Source organism: Ambystoma mexicanum, chromosome 7q (genome assembly GCF_040938575.1).
Source record: "Ambystoma mexicanum isolate Mex_15411 chromosome 7q, UKY_AmexF1_1, whole genome shotgun sequence".
In the NCBI taxonomy this organism is placed as follows: domain Eukaryota; kingdom Metazoa; phylum Chordata; class Amphibia; order Caudata; family Ambystomatidae; genus Ambystoma; species Ambystoma mexicanum.
Genome location: NC_090941.1, coordinates 540538147 through 540552816, shown reverse-complemented (window position 1 = coordinate 540552816; position 14670 = coordinate 540538147). Strand labels below are relative to the sequence as shown.

At 47.3% G+C, this 14670-nt stretch overlaps 1 protein-coding gene across 1 annotated transcript in view; it reads right to left on the bottom strand.

Annotated features, from left to right (window-relative positions):
• Positions 1 to 4124: 4124 nt before the first annotated feature.
• The window catches only part of TSC22D1 (TSC22 domain family member 1), a 265286-nt gene continuing 254740 nt past the window's right edge, over positions 4125 to 14670 (bottom strand). The window contains exon 3 of the mRNA XM_069640084.1: positions 4125 to 5429. Coding sequence (XP_069496185.1) covers positions 5193 to 5429 — 237 coding nt within the window. The 3' untranslated portion in view covers positions 4125 to 5192. The remainder of the gene's footprint in view (positions 5430 to 14670) is intronic.

The following is a 14670-nucleotide window of genomic DNA, read 5'->3' as shown; positions in this document are numbered from 1 at the left end:
GTGTTCTGGCGATAAGCGTGTAGATGTTGGGCGGTATGGAGGTTGCCGGTGGAACGCAATCCATCAACAAATCCAATAAACGTGGGCAACAGTCTTGAGCACCCACTGGTCTGAAGTCACCCCCTTCCATGCGTGAAGGAAAAATGTTATTCATCCCCCGACTTGGGAGGCATTTAATATTTTAGCAGAGGGCAGCGAGCCTCTTCGGGTGGAGTTCCTACCCCTGTCTTTGCCTCTTCGCTGACCCCTTTTGTTGGTATTGACCTGTGGCAGTTGCGCCCTGTCTGGAGGACCATGGAGCACTTCCTGTACCATACCGGTTTGGGGCCAACGTGAGGATTGCCCCGAAAGGAAAGGCGAGAGTTACCTCCTTGTCATTGATAGGGTCTTGCTGTGATTTGATTCAGAGACAAGAGTCTCATGCTAGTTCTTTTCTCTTTCTAAGGCATTGTCTACTGTCTTCCGAAACAAATTAGTCTCCTCCACTGGTTTGTAAGGGAGGCCTGTGTATCAGGCTTAAAGCCCAAATTTTTGAGCCAGCCGTGCCTTTTTACCCTGGGCCAGGGCCCACCCGGCTGTTTCATCAGCATCCAAGGTGTTCTTCAGGATATTTTGGTTGACCCGTCTCCCTTCCAAGACAACAGCCAGCAGGAGTGATCGTACCGGTTCCAGGACTTCTTGTAAGCCCGCCTGAAGTAAGTTCCATTGTACGTCACTATAACTTGCCAGCAGTGTAGTGTTAGTGGCAATTCTAGGTGAATATGCACTTTGAGGGCGTACAACTTTTTACAGTCTGTCAGGTGGTGCCTCTGCAATAGACAATGGCACTCCAGCTCTCTTCCCGGTAGCAGGGATTACCAGGGAGTCTGGAGTGGCAGGGTCCCGGATATACAGTGGGTCAGAAAGGGAGGGGCGAAAAAGCTTTTCTACTCTAGGGTTGACCGCTCTTGTAAGAGACGACAACAATGAGGGTGCAAGGTGCTTTTTGATAAGAGTTAAGTAGTGGGATCACCTGACTTGTGGGGGGTTTCTCTTTTAGGATGTCTTCCACAAAGTTTGTGTCCTGTCTCTTGGATGACAATTTGAAAATGGTCTGCGGCCCTGTTTAGGATTGTGTTGAAGGCCATTTAATAGTCAATGGCTGAGGGTTGCCTCTGAGGCAGGGTCTAGACAAAGGGTGTCTGGATCTGGAGTTTTAGTGAGGGAAAGTCATGGTGCTTCCACTACCGGCTGTTCTTCACCCGCATCTCGGCATTGGCCTGGTGTCTCTCAAAAGGATTTTCTTCCTGACCATAGGGGTCCTCCTACTTCTTCAGGTTCTGAGAATTCGAAAAGTTCTTCACGGGGCAATAGACTGGAAAGTTTTTGTACTTTTGAATTAGTAGGGCAGGAATCCTCCTCCCTAGGTCTTTTTGGGGTAATACATTTCTCAGAGAAGTCAAACTTGGAAAGTTTGTCCATGTAACCCTCAAGCCTAACTCTGGTCCATAGGGATGAACAAGAGGGGACTGGAGGATGGAGGTTCTCCTGCAGGACTAGTCTCTTTAGGAAGTTGAGATTTATCAGCCATAGCCTTAGAGAGGGGCAGTGACCCTTCTGAATACTCCTCTCGACGTTTGGACTGGTCTTTAGATTTATTTGCTGCCGAAACAATGGCTGCACGACTTCTGCGTAGCTCTGGTGGATCGGGGAGTGTTTTTGGCATGCCTGTAAGCTTTGATGTTTGCAGCGCCACAGAAACCCTATGGCCTGACACTCTTAGGAGGCGCATCAGCGGTCTTGTGATGTTTGGTAGAGACGCCCTTATGGGTAGAATGCCCGGACACATGCCGTGACAACTGTTGCAGGGAGGGCAGCCGATCATGAATATCGATGAGCGTTGTTGCAACCTACGGGCCAGTTGGCAACTGTTGCTTCCTCAACGAATCCGGTCAAGGGAGCTTGTGTGCTTTTCCTTTTGTGGTGCTGGTGTGCCCCGGTCGCCGGGATTTTGTCTACCCAAAGCAGCACCGATGACCTGCCTGTCAGGGACAGGCACTTGGGAACCTAATGGTTCACCTGGACAGTCAGTGGCCTCCACATCTGAGCCATGGCTACTGCTTGAATGCTTGTCACTCAAGGTGCCTGCGCTGACGGGGGGGGGGTCCACTCTCGGCCTGCATGGCGTAGGCCGACCACCACTTCGTCCGCCGATCTTTTAGCGTCTTTGGATTAAAAAGTTGGCAAGACTTGCAGGATCACTCGTGATCACAAGGCAGACACTTGTTACACTTTTGGTGAGTGACTTTCCACTGGTGTTTGCAGGTGCAGGACGGGAAAAAAACTTAGAGTCCTCTCCATAGTTGAGGTTAAGGGCATCAGCAAGACCAGAAGGGAAAAGGCAATGCATTCTAAAAAGAATCAAACCCCGGGGCCCCACTCTTCCCTACTGTATAGGCCTGGCCGGATGGCCAAGGACATGCGCTCAACAGAGTCATCCGAAGCACCAGTTGTCGAAATCCATAGCATCTTCGACGTAGGGTCCAGAAGTAGTCTTCGATGAAGGCAGGTTGAAGATTGAACGACCAACGGTCGTGGAGAATGAACTTGTAACTTTGCAATGTATGAGCTCAGCATAGGGCGACCAGCTAGCTGGGTGGAAATAAATCTGAGGGACCTCGACGCGTGATTGATTTTGGGTACACTAAACGTCACGTTAAGGATAGTGTTACAAGCACGCCCATTTTGACATCCCCCTTTCAATCCTCGAAAGACAAGATGCAATACTACCTGATTACCACTAGATGTCCGCACCGCATGTGATTCCAAGCAGATTCACAAGTATTAAAATTTACTGTTTCACAGTCACCACTTACCTTACTAATAACCTACTCTTCTCCGTTCACCACCGTGCCTCAGGGCTCCCACAACTTAGCCTTCCACAAACCACCAGTAGTTCTTCAGAACAGGAGGGAGAGGGCACCAAACGAGGTTCAACACAGTCCTGCACTAAGCACTCCTCTCCTGCAGCCACCCCCACCGCATTGTGATACAAAACTGGATGAAACTACAGAAAAGGACATCAAAACCCCTTGATACATCCAAAATAATACGGATTGGCAAGCTGCATCGGTCAGTCAATGTCGGTATGGCCGCTTCTGAAAATCCGACAATATTTTTAGGCGTCACATTGGGCTCTAGTTATTTTCCTCAAAATTGGATTATCTACAAGCTCGGACTCAAACACCATCACATTTTCGACAGATACTGATGCTGTTAAACAGCTCTAGTCCATAAGATATACCTCTAACAGTTTTTTCGGTTTCAACTTTTAAGTTTCTGCTCTTCAATGTTTGCAGGTTAGGCAACCAATTCACTTGACATCACATGGTAGCCACCGACTGCAATAATGGTTTATAAATCCACGGAAAGTAACGTAAATGGTGGTTTGCCTATGAAATGACAACTTCCAAGTCAAGAGATCTGCAACTCAAAGAAATGTGAACACTGCCATATGTACTGCTCCCGGATTGCGGATCCCAATGTCTTTGTAGTTGTGGAGGTCACTTCTTTAGATCCCAAAATATTTCTTCTCCAGTACCCATTAGAAGTTGTAACATGAATGAAACTTCTTCCCCGGTCCCGCTTCTTCCTTTTCCGTTACTGAACACAAAGGCGGTAAAGAAAAATCTGAAGATGGGTTTGCTCACAGGGCCAGGATGGGAGAAGCATACAGGTTACGCTGGCATCTTATTACTCGTAAAGCCATATCAATGCTACTTTAAGATTTGGTAAATCAGCAGTAAAATTCCAGACTACCCACAAGATGGCAGCCTGTGCACAACATGCATATCAAAAACAGATGGCATGTACCTCACTAATCAATTATCCTGTTACAACAATACACTTGGCACTGAAGGCATCTAGCACATGCATGGAAACCCCTTAAAATAGCACATTATAGGGCCTCAAAATATGCATTTGCCATTGGCTAGTCATAACTATCTTTTGGTGAGCAAGAAATGGTGTGCTTTGTGTATGTGTAGAATTGAGGTGGGGACTAACATTGTATGGCTAGTTAGTGGATTGAAACTTCACATTTTTACCCCTAAGAGGTTTGCATATTCACTGAATGATGCAGACAATTTACCAACAATGTATGCTTTATTGAAAGTTGACAAGTGCAACAGTTAAATACATTGACGTGTTACAACTGTTTAGAGAACATGCACAACATCTGCATACTGCCATAGAGATCATATGCAAAAACCATATTTGTTAGCAGGAATTGATCAAGTGTCTGGAGTGTTACTATGAACCAAAAACTTCAATTACAGAGATTGACTTCAAGATACTGAGCAGCCAGTGCAAATTCAAAAAAAGTACACAAACAGCACTAAGCTGCCAAGTTCTAAACAGTTGTGTATGTGCATTCTTCTTTAACAGCATTAAAAAAAACTATTCAAACATTTCATCTCAGCCAATGAAACAGCTAAATTTCAATCTGTACAACCTAAATAGTAGTTACAGTTTTCTATTTTACAGAGTACTTACACTACATACACAATATACACTGGGCAAATAACCTTCATTGTAATTTTCACAGGTCCCAACTGCAATGCATGTCACTGCCTCCCGACTCTCCAAATGCTTTTGTACACATGCCCTTGACTTTTGACTGAGCCAACATTCGCATTTCAGGTGGTAGGTATCAGTTGAATACTGAAAACGCATTTCACTACCGACACCCATTAGCTTCATTGCTTGCCATTTCAGTTCTTGTTTTTAATCCCTTCAAATTTCTTTTTTTTGGGGGGAGAATACACTGCTCTTAGTTTAATCCATGTCTTTAAACTTACTTTGTTGAAAGCACTTGTGTTAATTACCTACAGGACTGCAGAGATGGAGACTCATGCAGGTGCTTCCACAGGACTAATTCTTCAAGAATGTCTTGGTCGGACATACAGCTGGTTTAGTCTCCATTGCACGGTGCCAAGCTCACAAAAGAACAGTTTAATTCACCACTCCAAAAGATTAACTCCAAGCAAAAAACAAAAAAAAAAGCCAAACAATTGTAATACTGAATGTCGTGAGGAGCCCCGGTCGTAGACGGGCCTCCCTGGCAGCGGGCGTGCAGTACAACGGATGGGTGAGAGAATACCGCTCCATGTGGGTAGCTCTTGGCATGTCCTTCCCAGTCTGCCTGGTACACGCTATGCTGTGCCAGGAGGCCCCGAGGCTGGTGGTCCAGGTGGTTGCGAGGATGCTGGAGGAGAGCCTGTTTGCAGCTGGGCCTGGAACTGAGCCATCTGCTCTGGACTTGCAAGAGTCTTTAGCAGGCTGTTCTCCTGTTCCAGTTGGGAATTTTTCTCGATCAGCTCTTTTATTTGCTCCTTCAGAACTTCCACTTCTTCTCTTACAGCATACATCAAGTGACTTTTCACCAAATCCTAAAGAAGAACAAAAACTCTGGTTACACTCCACATTTACATCAACAATGAGACAGTACTCTAGCACAAACGCATGCTGTTTTATATATCACTATCAAACTGAAATGAAAGTACACAGTTCAAAACACGAACTAGCAGTTCTTTGAACAGAGCTTTTCGAATCAATAAGTAAATCTTTATTCAATTTAAAATATAGACCATGTTCTTTTTAATGTCATATTTTAAGAGCCACGAGTCAGGTTTTTAAAACCAATATGTAGGGAGTGGGATGTCATTACATGAAAAGCACAAAACTGCTTATGAGTGGTGAAGATATTCAGAATGTGCAGGCCATCCTCCATTTTTGCAAATGCAGAAATAATTGAGAGAATATTTTAAACCTATCAGGAACACACACAAGTCTAACAGACCTCAAAATGTGCACTCACCACTAGTAAATGGCTTGTAATAACGGACTCTTGGCGAGTAAGAAACGTATATCCTTTATGCATGCCAAGAACGCAGGAGAATGATTTTGCGGGGGCACTTGGAATTCAGGAGGTCCAGAATCTCCCATCTCTGGAACAGGGGCAACAAAGAGTTGATGTGTAACTCCCACTCATAGGCGGAGGGGGAGAACAGGTGGCAACCTTGCATGTTCAAGTAAAACATATTAATTGAGTTGTCGGTCCTGACCAGAACCGCACTGTCCCTGATGAGGCAGAAAAGCCTTGAGTGCCTGGCCCACCACCCTTAGCTCAAGCAGATTGATGTGCAGGACCACCTACTCCCTGGACCATACACCATGAATGGAGTAACCCTCCAGAGTAGGATCCCCCTCCCGCCCAACAGCAAGGAATCGGTCACCACCAGAGTGGGCTTCGTTAAGGTCAAGGGGGGGCCCCACAGCCACAATGCAGTCCATCAGCCACCAACAATGATCTAGGATGAGGAGGGGACGGGGGATTCGGGGTCCTGTTCGACCGAGAACCCCATCTCCTGGTCCCAAATGGCCGCCAGGTGGAGCTAGAGGCGCCTCATCTTGAGGCAGGCATGCTGGACTGTGAGCATGCAGGATGCAATCAGTCCCAGAAGATGCTGAAACCACCATGCTGAGGTGTTTGAATTGGCCAAAAAGTGCCCTACTGCATTATCGAGGGAGTGGAGTCTCCCTGGCTTGGGGAACACCCACTGCGCCGCCATGTCCCAGCGCACTCCAAGGAACACCAGATCCTGGGCAGAAGTCCGCTACGACCCTCACCTGTTGAGGGAAAAGACCATCTGGTGCAGAAAGTCCACCAGCCATTGGCTGGAGTGCACCGCCCCTCGGGAGAGCTGGCCCCAACTAGCCAGCCATCCAGATAAGGGTATAATTGGTGGCCCTCCAGGCAGAGGAGACCTGCCACTGCATTCATCCTTTTCGTTAACACACGAGGACCAAATTGAGGTCGAAGGGCAGTACCTTGTAGTGGAAGTGAACCGCAATAACTTCCAATGCGGCTGGTAAATGGGGACATAAAAAGGTATGCATCCTTGAGGTCTAGGAACACATCCAGTCGCCTGCGCAGGCATTCCACTATTTGCGCAGGAGTTATCATTTTGAAGCGGTAAAGACAAGTTGAGGAATGACAGGCCCAGGACTCTCAGGCCAGCCTCGGTCTGACTGAGAAACTGGTTCCACTGCCTGCATCTCCCATAAAAAGGACGGGGACCCCACCTGACGTACCGAGAAGGATTGTAGAGGAAAAGGAAGAGAAAGACTGAAGCCCCTGGAGACTACAGAAAGGAACCAAGGACTCGTGAAAGAACACTTCCAGCTCTGCTTATCCGCCATCTTGGGGTTGGACCATGGCCTGGCCTGGCCGGGGCGGCGCGGCGCAAAGGCCCCGAGATGGCTCAGACATGGGAGAACACACCTTGGGCCATGAGTCCGAAACAGAAGCATTGACCTCAGATTAGTCGTCCAGTAGTCGAATCACCCTGACCCACGACCTCGGAGAGGGCTCCAGTAGGCTGTGCACCTGCTCCGGTGGTCATACTGGATTGTGCCAAGGACTGACTCTTGGAGGTAGAACACGGCAATCCTTTGCCCCTTGGTGGTCGATGAGGGCGAACTTGATCGGCCCTACGAGGACAGCCCGGTAGGACCGCTGAGCCCCTCGGCTTGGGAGCCGGTAGCCTTAGCGCCTGAGGGCCTGCCAGAACCTGAATCTAAGGAACGCCCCAGGAAGGACTCTCCGTGCTTAGGAGCCGTACTAAACAAAGGGCCTACCTTGTCTTGACGTGAGGTCTTGGAGACAAAGTCTTTAAGGTGAGCTTGAGGAGAAGTGTGGAAGATCTGCAACACGATAACAGTCTTCAATGCTCAGTGACCGACAACGCTGCAAGCCGCGCACGCGTCCCAGTGATGGTCGGGCCCCAGGCACTCAAGACAGAGCACGGGGCCCGAGGCCGGGAACGAGCGGTTGCAGGACACGCATCTCATGAATCCTCCTGCAGCGGACATATGCCGGGGAGGCGAAGCACCGAAGGAAGGTGAAGATGATCAGGGAGCATGCAGAAAGTTTAAAAAGTCTCTGCCCCTAGCTGCCAGGTCAGACACGTCAGTGAGGAAAAAACAGGGCATCGGCATGGGGGCGCGTTTTTTCCCACACCTGCGGCCACACCCACCCCCGCACGCTATGCTATATTTAAAGAGAATGCTCAATTTTACCCTGCCAAAGGTTCTGTTACTGTCCCCATGTTGGGGGACGCCCATAAGGATGGAGCAAAAAGGGACGGGACTAGGAGTATAGGGTGTGCGGAAAATTAATCCCATAATTTCTTTGAACGAAGAAATACAATTATCTAATTTACAGTGTCAGCCTTAGCCAGCTTTGTTGCTAAAAGAAAGTTAAAAAGTGACGGACAATGGTCTGAAACCTTAAACCTTCTTTACAAGTCCACCGGGACGCCCTACAGTCTCAAAGATAGACTCTGTATTAGAGCCCCTTTCCAAATATGCAGACATATAATTTAGACTGTAAGTAATGAAGTCTTATGTATAGGATATGATGGCAGTAATAAACCCGATAGCAGGAACAGAGTATGATCCAAGTAAAGAGATGATTGGGCTTGACGTGACATCTTTGTACACCATTATTCCCCCAAAGGTTAATCGGGGTACACTGAATTCTTTCATTCTCTAGTGTGTCGAGATGGCCCTAATAGAACTACTTTAAGGTCGGCAACAGTTTTCACTGCCATGTGAGCGACTGTGGCACCAAGTGAAGCAAACTATGTCGAAAGGGCACAAGAAAAGAAAACCCACATCAAGGTATGGAACTGTTACATAGATGTGCTGGTTATTTGGCCTGGAGATATGAATCGAGCAACTGCATTTATTACTTGGCTCAACAATCAGGATAAACATCTAGAATTTACAGCAAACTATAGTAATTTGGAAATTAATGTTCTAGATATTACTATACAGGCCAACCAAGTGAAGCACACATTAGCATTCAAACCATTTTGTAAACAAACAGATCGGAACTCACTATTAATACGTCCCAGCTTTCATACCAAACCCATATGGGGGTCATCTCCCGTTTGGTCAGTTCTTGAGGTTAAAGAGGAATGAATAGCTTTGATAAACAATCATTTGTGGACAAAGCAGAAATGTTGGGCAGGAAACTGAGAAAAAGAGGATTCCCAGCACAAATAGTCAAGAGATTAAAGAGCCCAAAACAACGACAGAGTTGCCTTGTTAGAATATGAAAGTTTGTAACAACAACAATGATAATTTAATGTTTGCGAGTACTCTCTCAAATCTGACTCAAAATTATTTTAAAAAAATGGAAAATGTAGGAAGGGGGCAAATTCCACCTTAAGTAGCCTTTTTGCCTACAAAAGGAGTAGCAATTTCAAAGACCAAATTATGAGGAACGATGTGAAGAAGAAACATTGGGCTTAGATAAAATTGTGGGCCATGCTCTGTGTGGTAAATTTAAGTGTTTTAACAAAACACTGAGGAGTGCAGCGGTTGATAGGTGGCTACCCAAACCATGGCGCCAGATCATGTTCAGCAATTGCAACGTGGCAAAGGTTTTTTATGACGTCTGGTGTCCTTGTGACCAGATTTATATTGGAAAAACAAAGAAAAAGTGAGGACAAGACTAACGGAACACACAAGTATTCAAAATAAAATATCCACAGCACCGTTAGTGGAATATTGTATACTAAAACACCACTCAGCAGGTTTAAAATGGACTGTACTAATTTCCATCACTAAAAATTACAAAAAGGCTTGAATGAATGTATTGAGTGGCACAGACTGTTGTAATGGTTGTTGTCTTGACAATGGTTAATCTTATTTTGCCATAGGCTAATACAGAGCATGAGGAGTGATGACGCGAAGAAGGCGCCCTAACAAAATGTTGCTATTGGCCAAGAAAAAGACACCCGCATAATTGACAACATGATGACGTGGCCACACATTGTACGCAGCAATGCCATCAGTCCGATAAATACACATTGTGCCACGTGGCTCTCATATTAGGCAGACGTGTGTGAGGCTACATACATTTCAATTAGGGACGCTGGTATAGGTCACTCTACACCACTAAGGTGTTCCACAGGGGTCTAACCTCTCACCATGGCTGTTCAACCAATACCTGTCACTTCTTGCCCATTGCATCGCCGCTCTCTGCTCCAACTTTCAGTGCTATGTGGATGACGCACTTCATTTTCAGGCTCTCTTCAGCCACCTCTTCTCTCATCTCCGACTGTCTGCTATCCAGGAGTGGTGTGCCGCCAATGATCTCTGCCTTAATGCCAGTAAGACGGAGATTCTCCTCATCTGCACACCGCTCCCTCCTTTCCTGTCCCTCTCTGGCCAGTCCAGCCTCCCTTGGCCCTCTTCCTGCTCCCACCTGTGAGGCTAAACACATCGACTCCACGCTCTCCTTCTCTCCACATATCTGACATCTCTAAGAAGTCACACTACCAGCTGTACCTCCTCACAGGTATTCTTCCTTTCCTCTCTTTCCCCCAGAAGCTCACTGTCTCCAGAGCTGTGGTTCTCTCTAGGCTGCACAACTGCAACAGCCTCTTTATAAATCTGCCTGCCTCTACTGTCCGCCCTCTGCAAATCATCCAGAACTGAAATCTCTGCACTGGCTCCCAGTGGCTGAGAGGATCAAGTTCAAAACACTCTGCATTGTGCACAAGGCCTTCTCAGGCCTAAATACCTTCAAAACTCTCTTCCTAAATATCTTCCTTCTCGAGCTCTAAGATCATCCGCCTCCAACTCCCTCAGGGTCAGTCGCTTCTCCAAGCAACTAACTGGTGGTAGATCTCTTTGGCTGGGGACTTCCTCTGGAACAGCCTCCCTGCCACTCTGAAAATTGAGGAGAACCATCTCTGGTTCCAGAAGCACCTCAAGACCTTCCTCTTTGCTTCTGCTTAATCTCCCCCTGCTGAAACTGAAACTGCACACTGGTCACCTGGCTACCCTCTGTTCGGGGGGCCCAGGTCCCATCCCCGCCAGTTGCACACCTGCACTGCTCCCCTGGCAACCCTTGCACTCTGGGGCTGTTTCTCTATCCCTACAACCCCCTATCGGCACTTAACACCCAATGTCTGCAATTACTCTTGCACCTCCCGGTAGCACTTCGTATTAATTGTTCCTATTTTTTTATTTGTATTTACTGTTTATCCTATGTACTGCACTTCCCTTTCCCCTCGAACTTTTCCCCTCCCCCACCTCCCTTGCACTTCCACAAACTCAATGTCACCTGGCCTATTAAGATCGTCGTCAGTCTTCCCTCTGTTCCCCTCCCTTGCCTCATCGCGCCATGAAACACTTGCATTTAGGAACGTTATAAATGCTATATCATATGACAACGTTACTGATAAAATTGAGTGCTTTGCATGCTAGAACTACTAAAACCAGAGATAAAATGGTCCACAGAATACAACCAGAGAGACGTATGTTATTTTGTTTCAGTACCTGGTTGATTGAAAAGGGCTTGGGAAACAAAAAGCATGTGGCACTTGGACATAAGGGCCGAAAAACACGATTGACAACATGAAGCTAAAAGTTGAGTGCGAGCAAATCAATAAAGTAGTTGTGAGTTGGGACATGGAGTGCTTGATGACTATTGTCTATGTCGGTTTTGGTGATCTAAAGAGTTATGTCCTGCTAGTGGAAATTGAACAAATGAAATGTTCAGTTATATAACCTCATGTGAGTAGCACTAGAGGAAGAATAGCATATTAAGTTGTTCCCTAGTAATATTTTTTAGATTTGTAACATGGGGTTTTCGCTGAACAGGTGACTGATGAGGACAGGGCATAATGTCTACAGATAACTTGAAACATTGACTATGAAAAGGCCAGGACGTATAAACCCGAAGAAAAATGTATATATGGGAGCACGAATGTTAACCAATGTCTAATCACCAATGTTAAAAATGTAATTCAGCAGATTTGTTCACGTTATATGTAGTTTGTTGAATCCCCTTTCTCCCCGGATGAATTTCCGGAAAGTAATTGTGTGACTAGGAACGAAACATGTTGGGGTGTGTGTGATGCCCAGTGAAAACCTGAGGGGTCTCAGCTACAGTGTGTAGCTGAGGGAGCACTCCTTGGTTGGATGTCTTGCGAGGGAACAAGATTTCCCCTTGGGTGCAGTAATCCAGCTACACATGGGCAATGAGCCGTGCAAGGATGGGAGTTTTGCTTTCCCAGCCTTGCATGGCCCACTGACCGTGCTGGTTGAGTACTATGCCCTCCTAGGGTGGTCAGTTTGTGCTACACAGCCTCGCTCTAGAGCACCAGAGGTGCTTGATGGACACCTTTCTCTCCTTCCTGCGTGGAGTGCCTTCCGGATGGAGCAGCTGAGCAGGAACATGGAATTGAGACACAGGCATTTGTTTTATTTATTTTTTAAATATGTATGTGTGCATGTACGCGTGTGATTGTGCATTAGTGAAAATGCAATCTTTTTGAATGTGCATGCACATGAATGAATGCAGCTGATTGCTGAATGTACTGGTGAATGAGTGAAAGGAATGCTGATTGTGAGTATCTAGTGTGATTAAGTATGAGAGAATAAATGCCAATTGCGTGAGTGTATAAATGAGAAATGTATGAGTGAAGTTACTTTTTCTTCCTTTTTTTAAAATCGGAGTGAATGTTTGAATGAGAGGGCTGTATGGGTGCATTGCTGCTTGTGTAACAAATGGGTAAGGATGCAGGGCGGCTACTCCATAATGGGCAAGGGGGATGCCGAACTTTCAGTAACCTCGTCCATGATGGAGGAGCCTGGGATTAAACTGTCAAAGGAAAACCTGGGTTTTACATGCGTGTCATTGTTATGCTGGATGGAGATGCCAGCCCTCATTTCAGGTCCCCTTGCAGCTCAATGCAGACGGCTAAATATCAAGGGAGCTAAACTGACGGGGGAGGTAGGGGTTTGGAGTGGGGTAGGGGGTTAAATCGGCAGAGCAGGGATGAGTGATCATCTGGCTGTGGCTACCTGGACAAACCGATATGGCAGATATGATTAAAATAATTGCATAATTCACCCATCAACCACAATGCACTTGGTCAAGATGGAAATGCATAGCCCATGCTCACCTGTGTCTAAGACTGCTGAGAGATTTAACAGAATAAGGATACAAACATGGACATGCTGCCAAAGCACCTGTGAAGTAGCTCATGAGGCTGAGGAATTTGTCGAAGAGCACCTCCTCACTGGCCGAAGAGGTGGTAGGGGGTACAGACGGGGAAGCGGGGGACTGCTGCTGCATACCTAGTCCGTATGGACACATTGGAAAGCTGCCCTGCGCATATGAAGGGTAGACTGTAGGCCACGTACCTGGTTGCGACCAGTCCCACCTTTACATTCGTTCTTCATCGAATTCGTGCGATGGCGTCGGATGGGTGTTCCTGATTAGCGCGGTGGCCATTTTGTCGAGCTGCCTGCCACGTGCCTGTAACGTGATGCCCAGCCCACTGGGCCTACCCTGCTCCTCGGGTCTCGGGCCGGTAGGTGTGATACCCTCGACCCGGGGGTCGATAGAGCTACGTATAGGCGCCCCCTCAGATGTATTGCCGGTATTAGGACGTAGCCCCTCTGGCGTATTGCTGGTGTTGGGGCATAGCCCCTCGGCCATTGCGCCGATAAATGGGCGGAGCCCCTCGGGTGTGAATCAGGTACAAGAACCTTCCGGTCCATCGACACTGCGTCCAGGAGGATCCGAGGACCCCTCGACCCGAAGGCCAGTAGCTGTAGCAGCCTCTGTGCACGTGCCAGTAGAAGGACCTGGCCGGTCCCTCCCCACGCGGGAGTGTCCCTGTGAGGGAGTCTCCCTTGCAGGAGTGCGCTGGAAAATATCGCCCCTACCTTCTTGAGATCCTCTGGAGGCGACTTCTGTAAGAGCTCCCTCCACCTGGCTAGTCTGTTCTTCAGAGCATCGAGGACAGCGAGTCACACGCCGAACATGATTGCCAACCGTGGTCTGGGCCAAGGCAAGTAGGCAGAGGGCGTGGGGGTCTGAAGTTGGTAAGAGCCTGTTGCAGGATGGACACCTGTAGAAGTCGACATGCGCCGGGGAGGAGCGGGATGCCTGAGGACCGAGTACCTGAATGATAGATAAGACAAAAAAGTAGTATCCGTGCGTGGAATTAAATGGGCGAAGCCAAACCCAGGAGCGCTGGTGAATTCGGCCCGTTCCTGCCAACGCGGAAAAGGGGACTGGGTGTGGCGCGGGAGGGCGGAGTCAGGACAGTCCATGCTCCCTGGGCCGAGCGCCTCTAAACTTTAAGGGGAAAAAGGTTTTTTCTGGTGAAACAGTACATGCCTCAATACAAACATTGTGACTTAAGCATATGATGGCATTGCTGTAGCAGTTGACTGTGCTTGGCATAGTATGGCAGCACCTGTGTGGCTAAACCTACCTCGTGTTTAACATGTTATCGAATTATTGTGACATCCAAGGCTGCATATGATGCAGGACCTTTAAATGTGAGGGTATGCCTTACACTGGTTGACTGTACAAAACCTGTGCTACATTCAGTTAGGTTATTCTGGGCATTAACGCATTTGCAGCTGGATTTTATCTATATCAGCAGCACCTGGGCATCAGGCTATTCCTTGCATATTTAGCGGTTAGGAAAGATTTCCCTTAGGTGTAATTTTCCCTCCATTTACAAACTCCTTATACTTTTTGCTTTAGATTGGCCTTTAGATTTAGCTTTAGTGCAGCCTTCAGCTGCA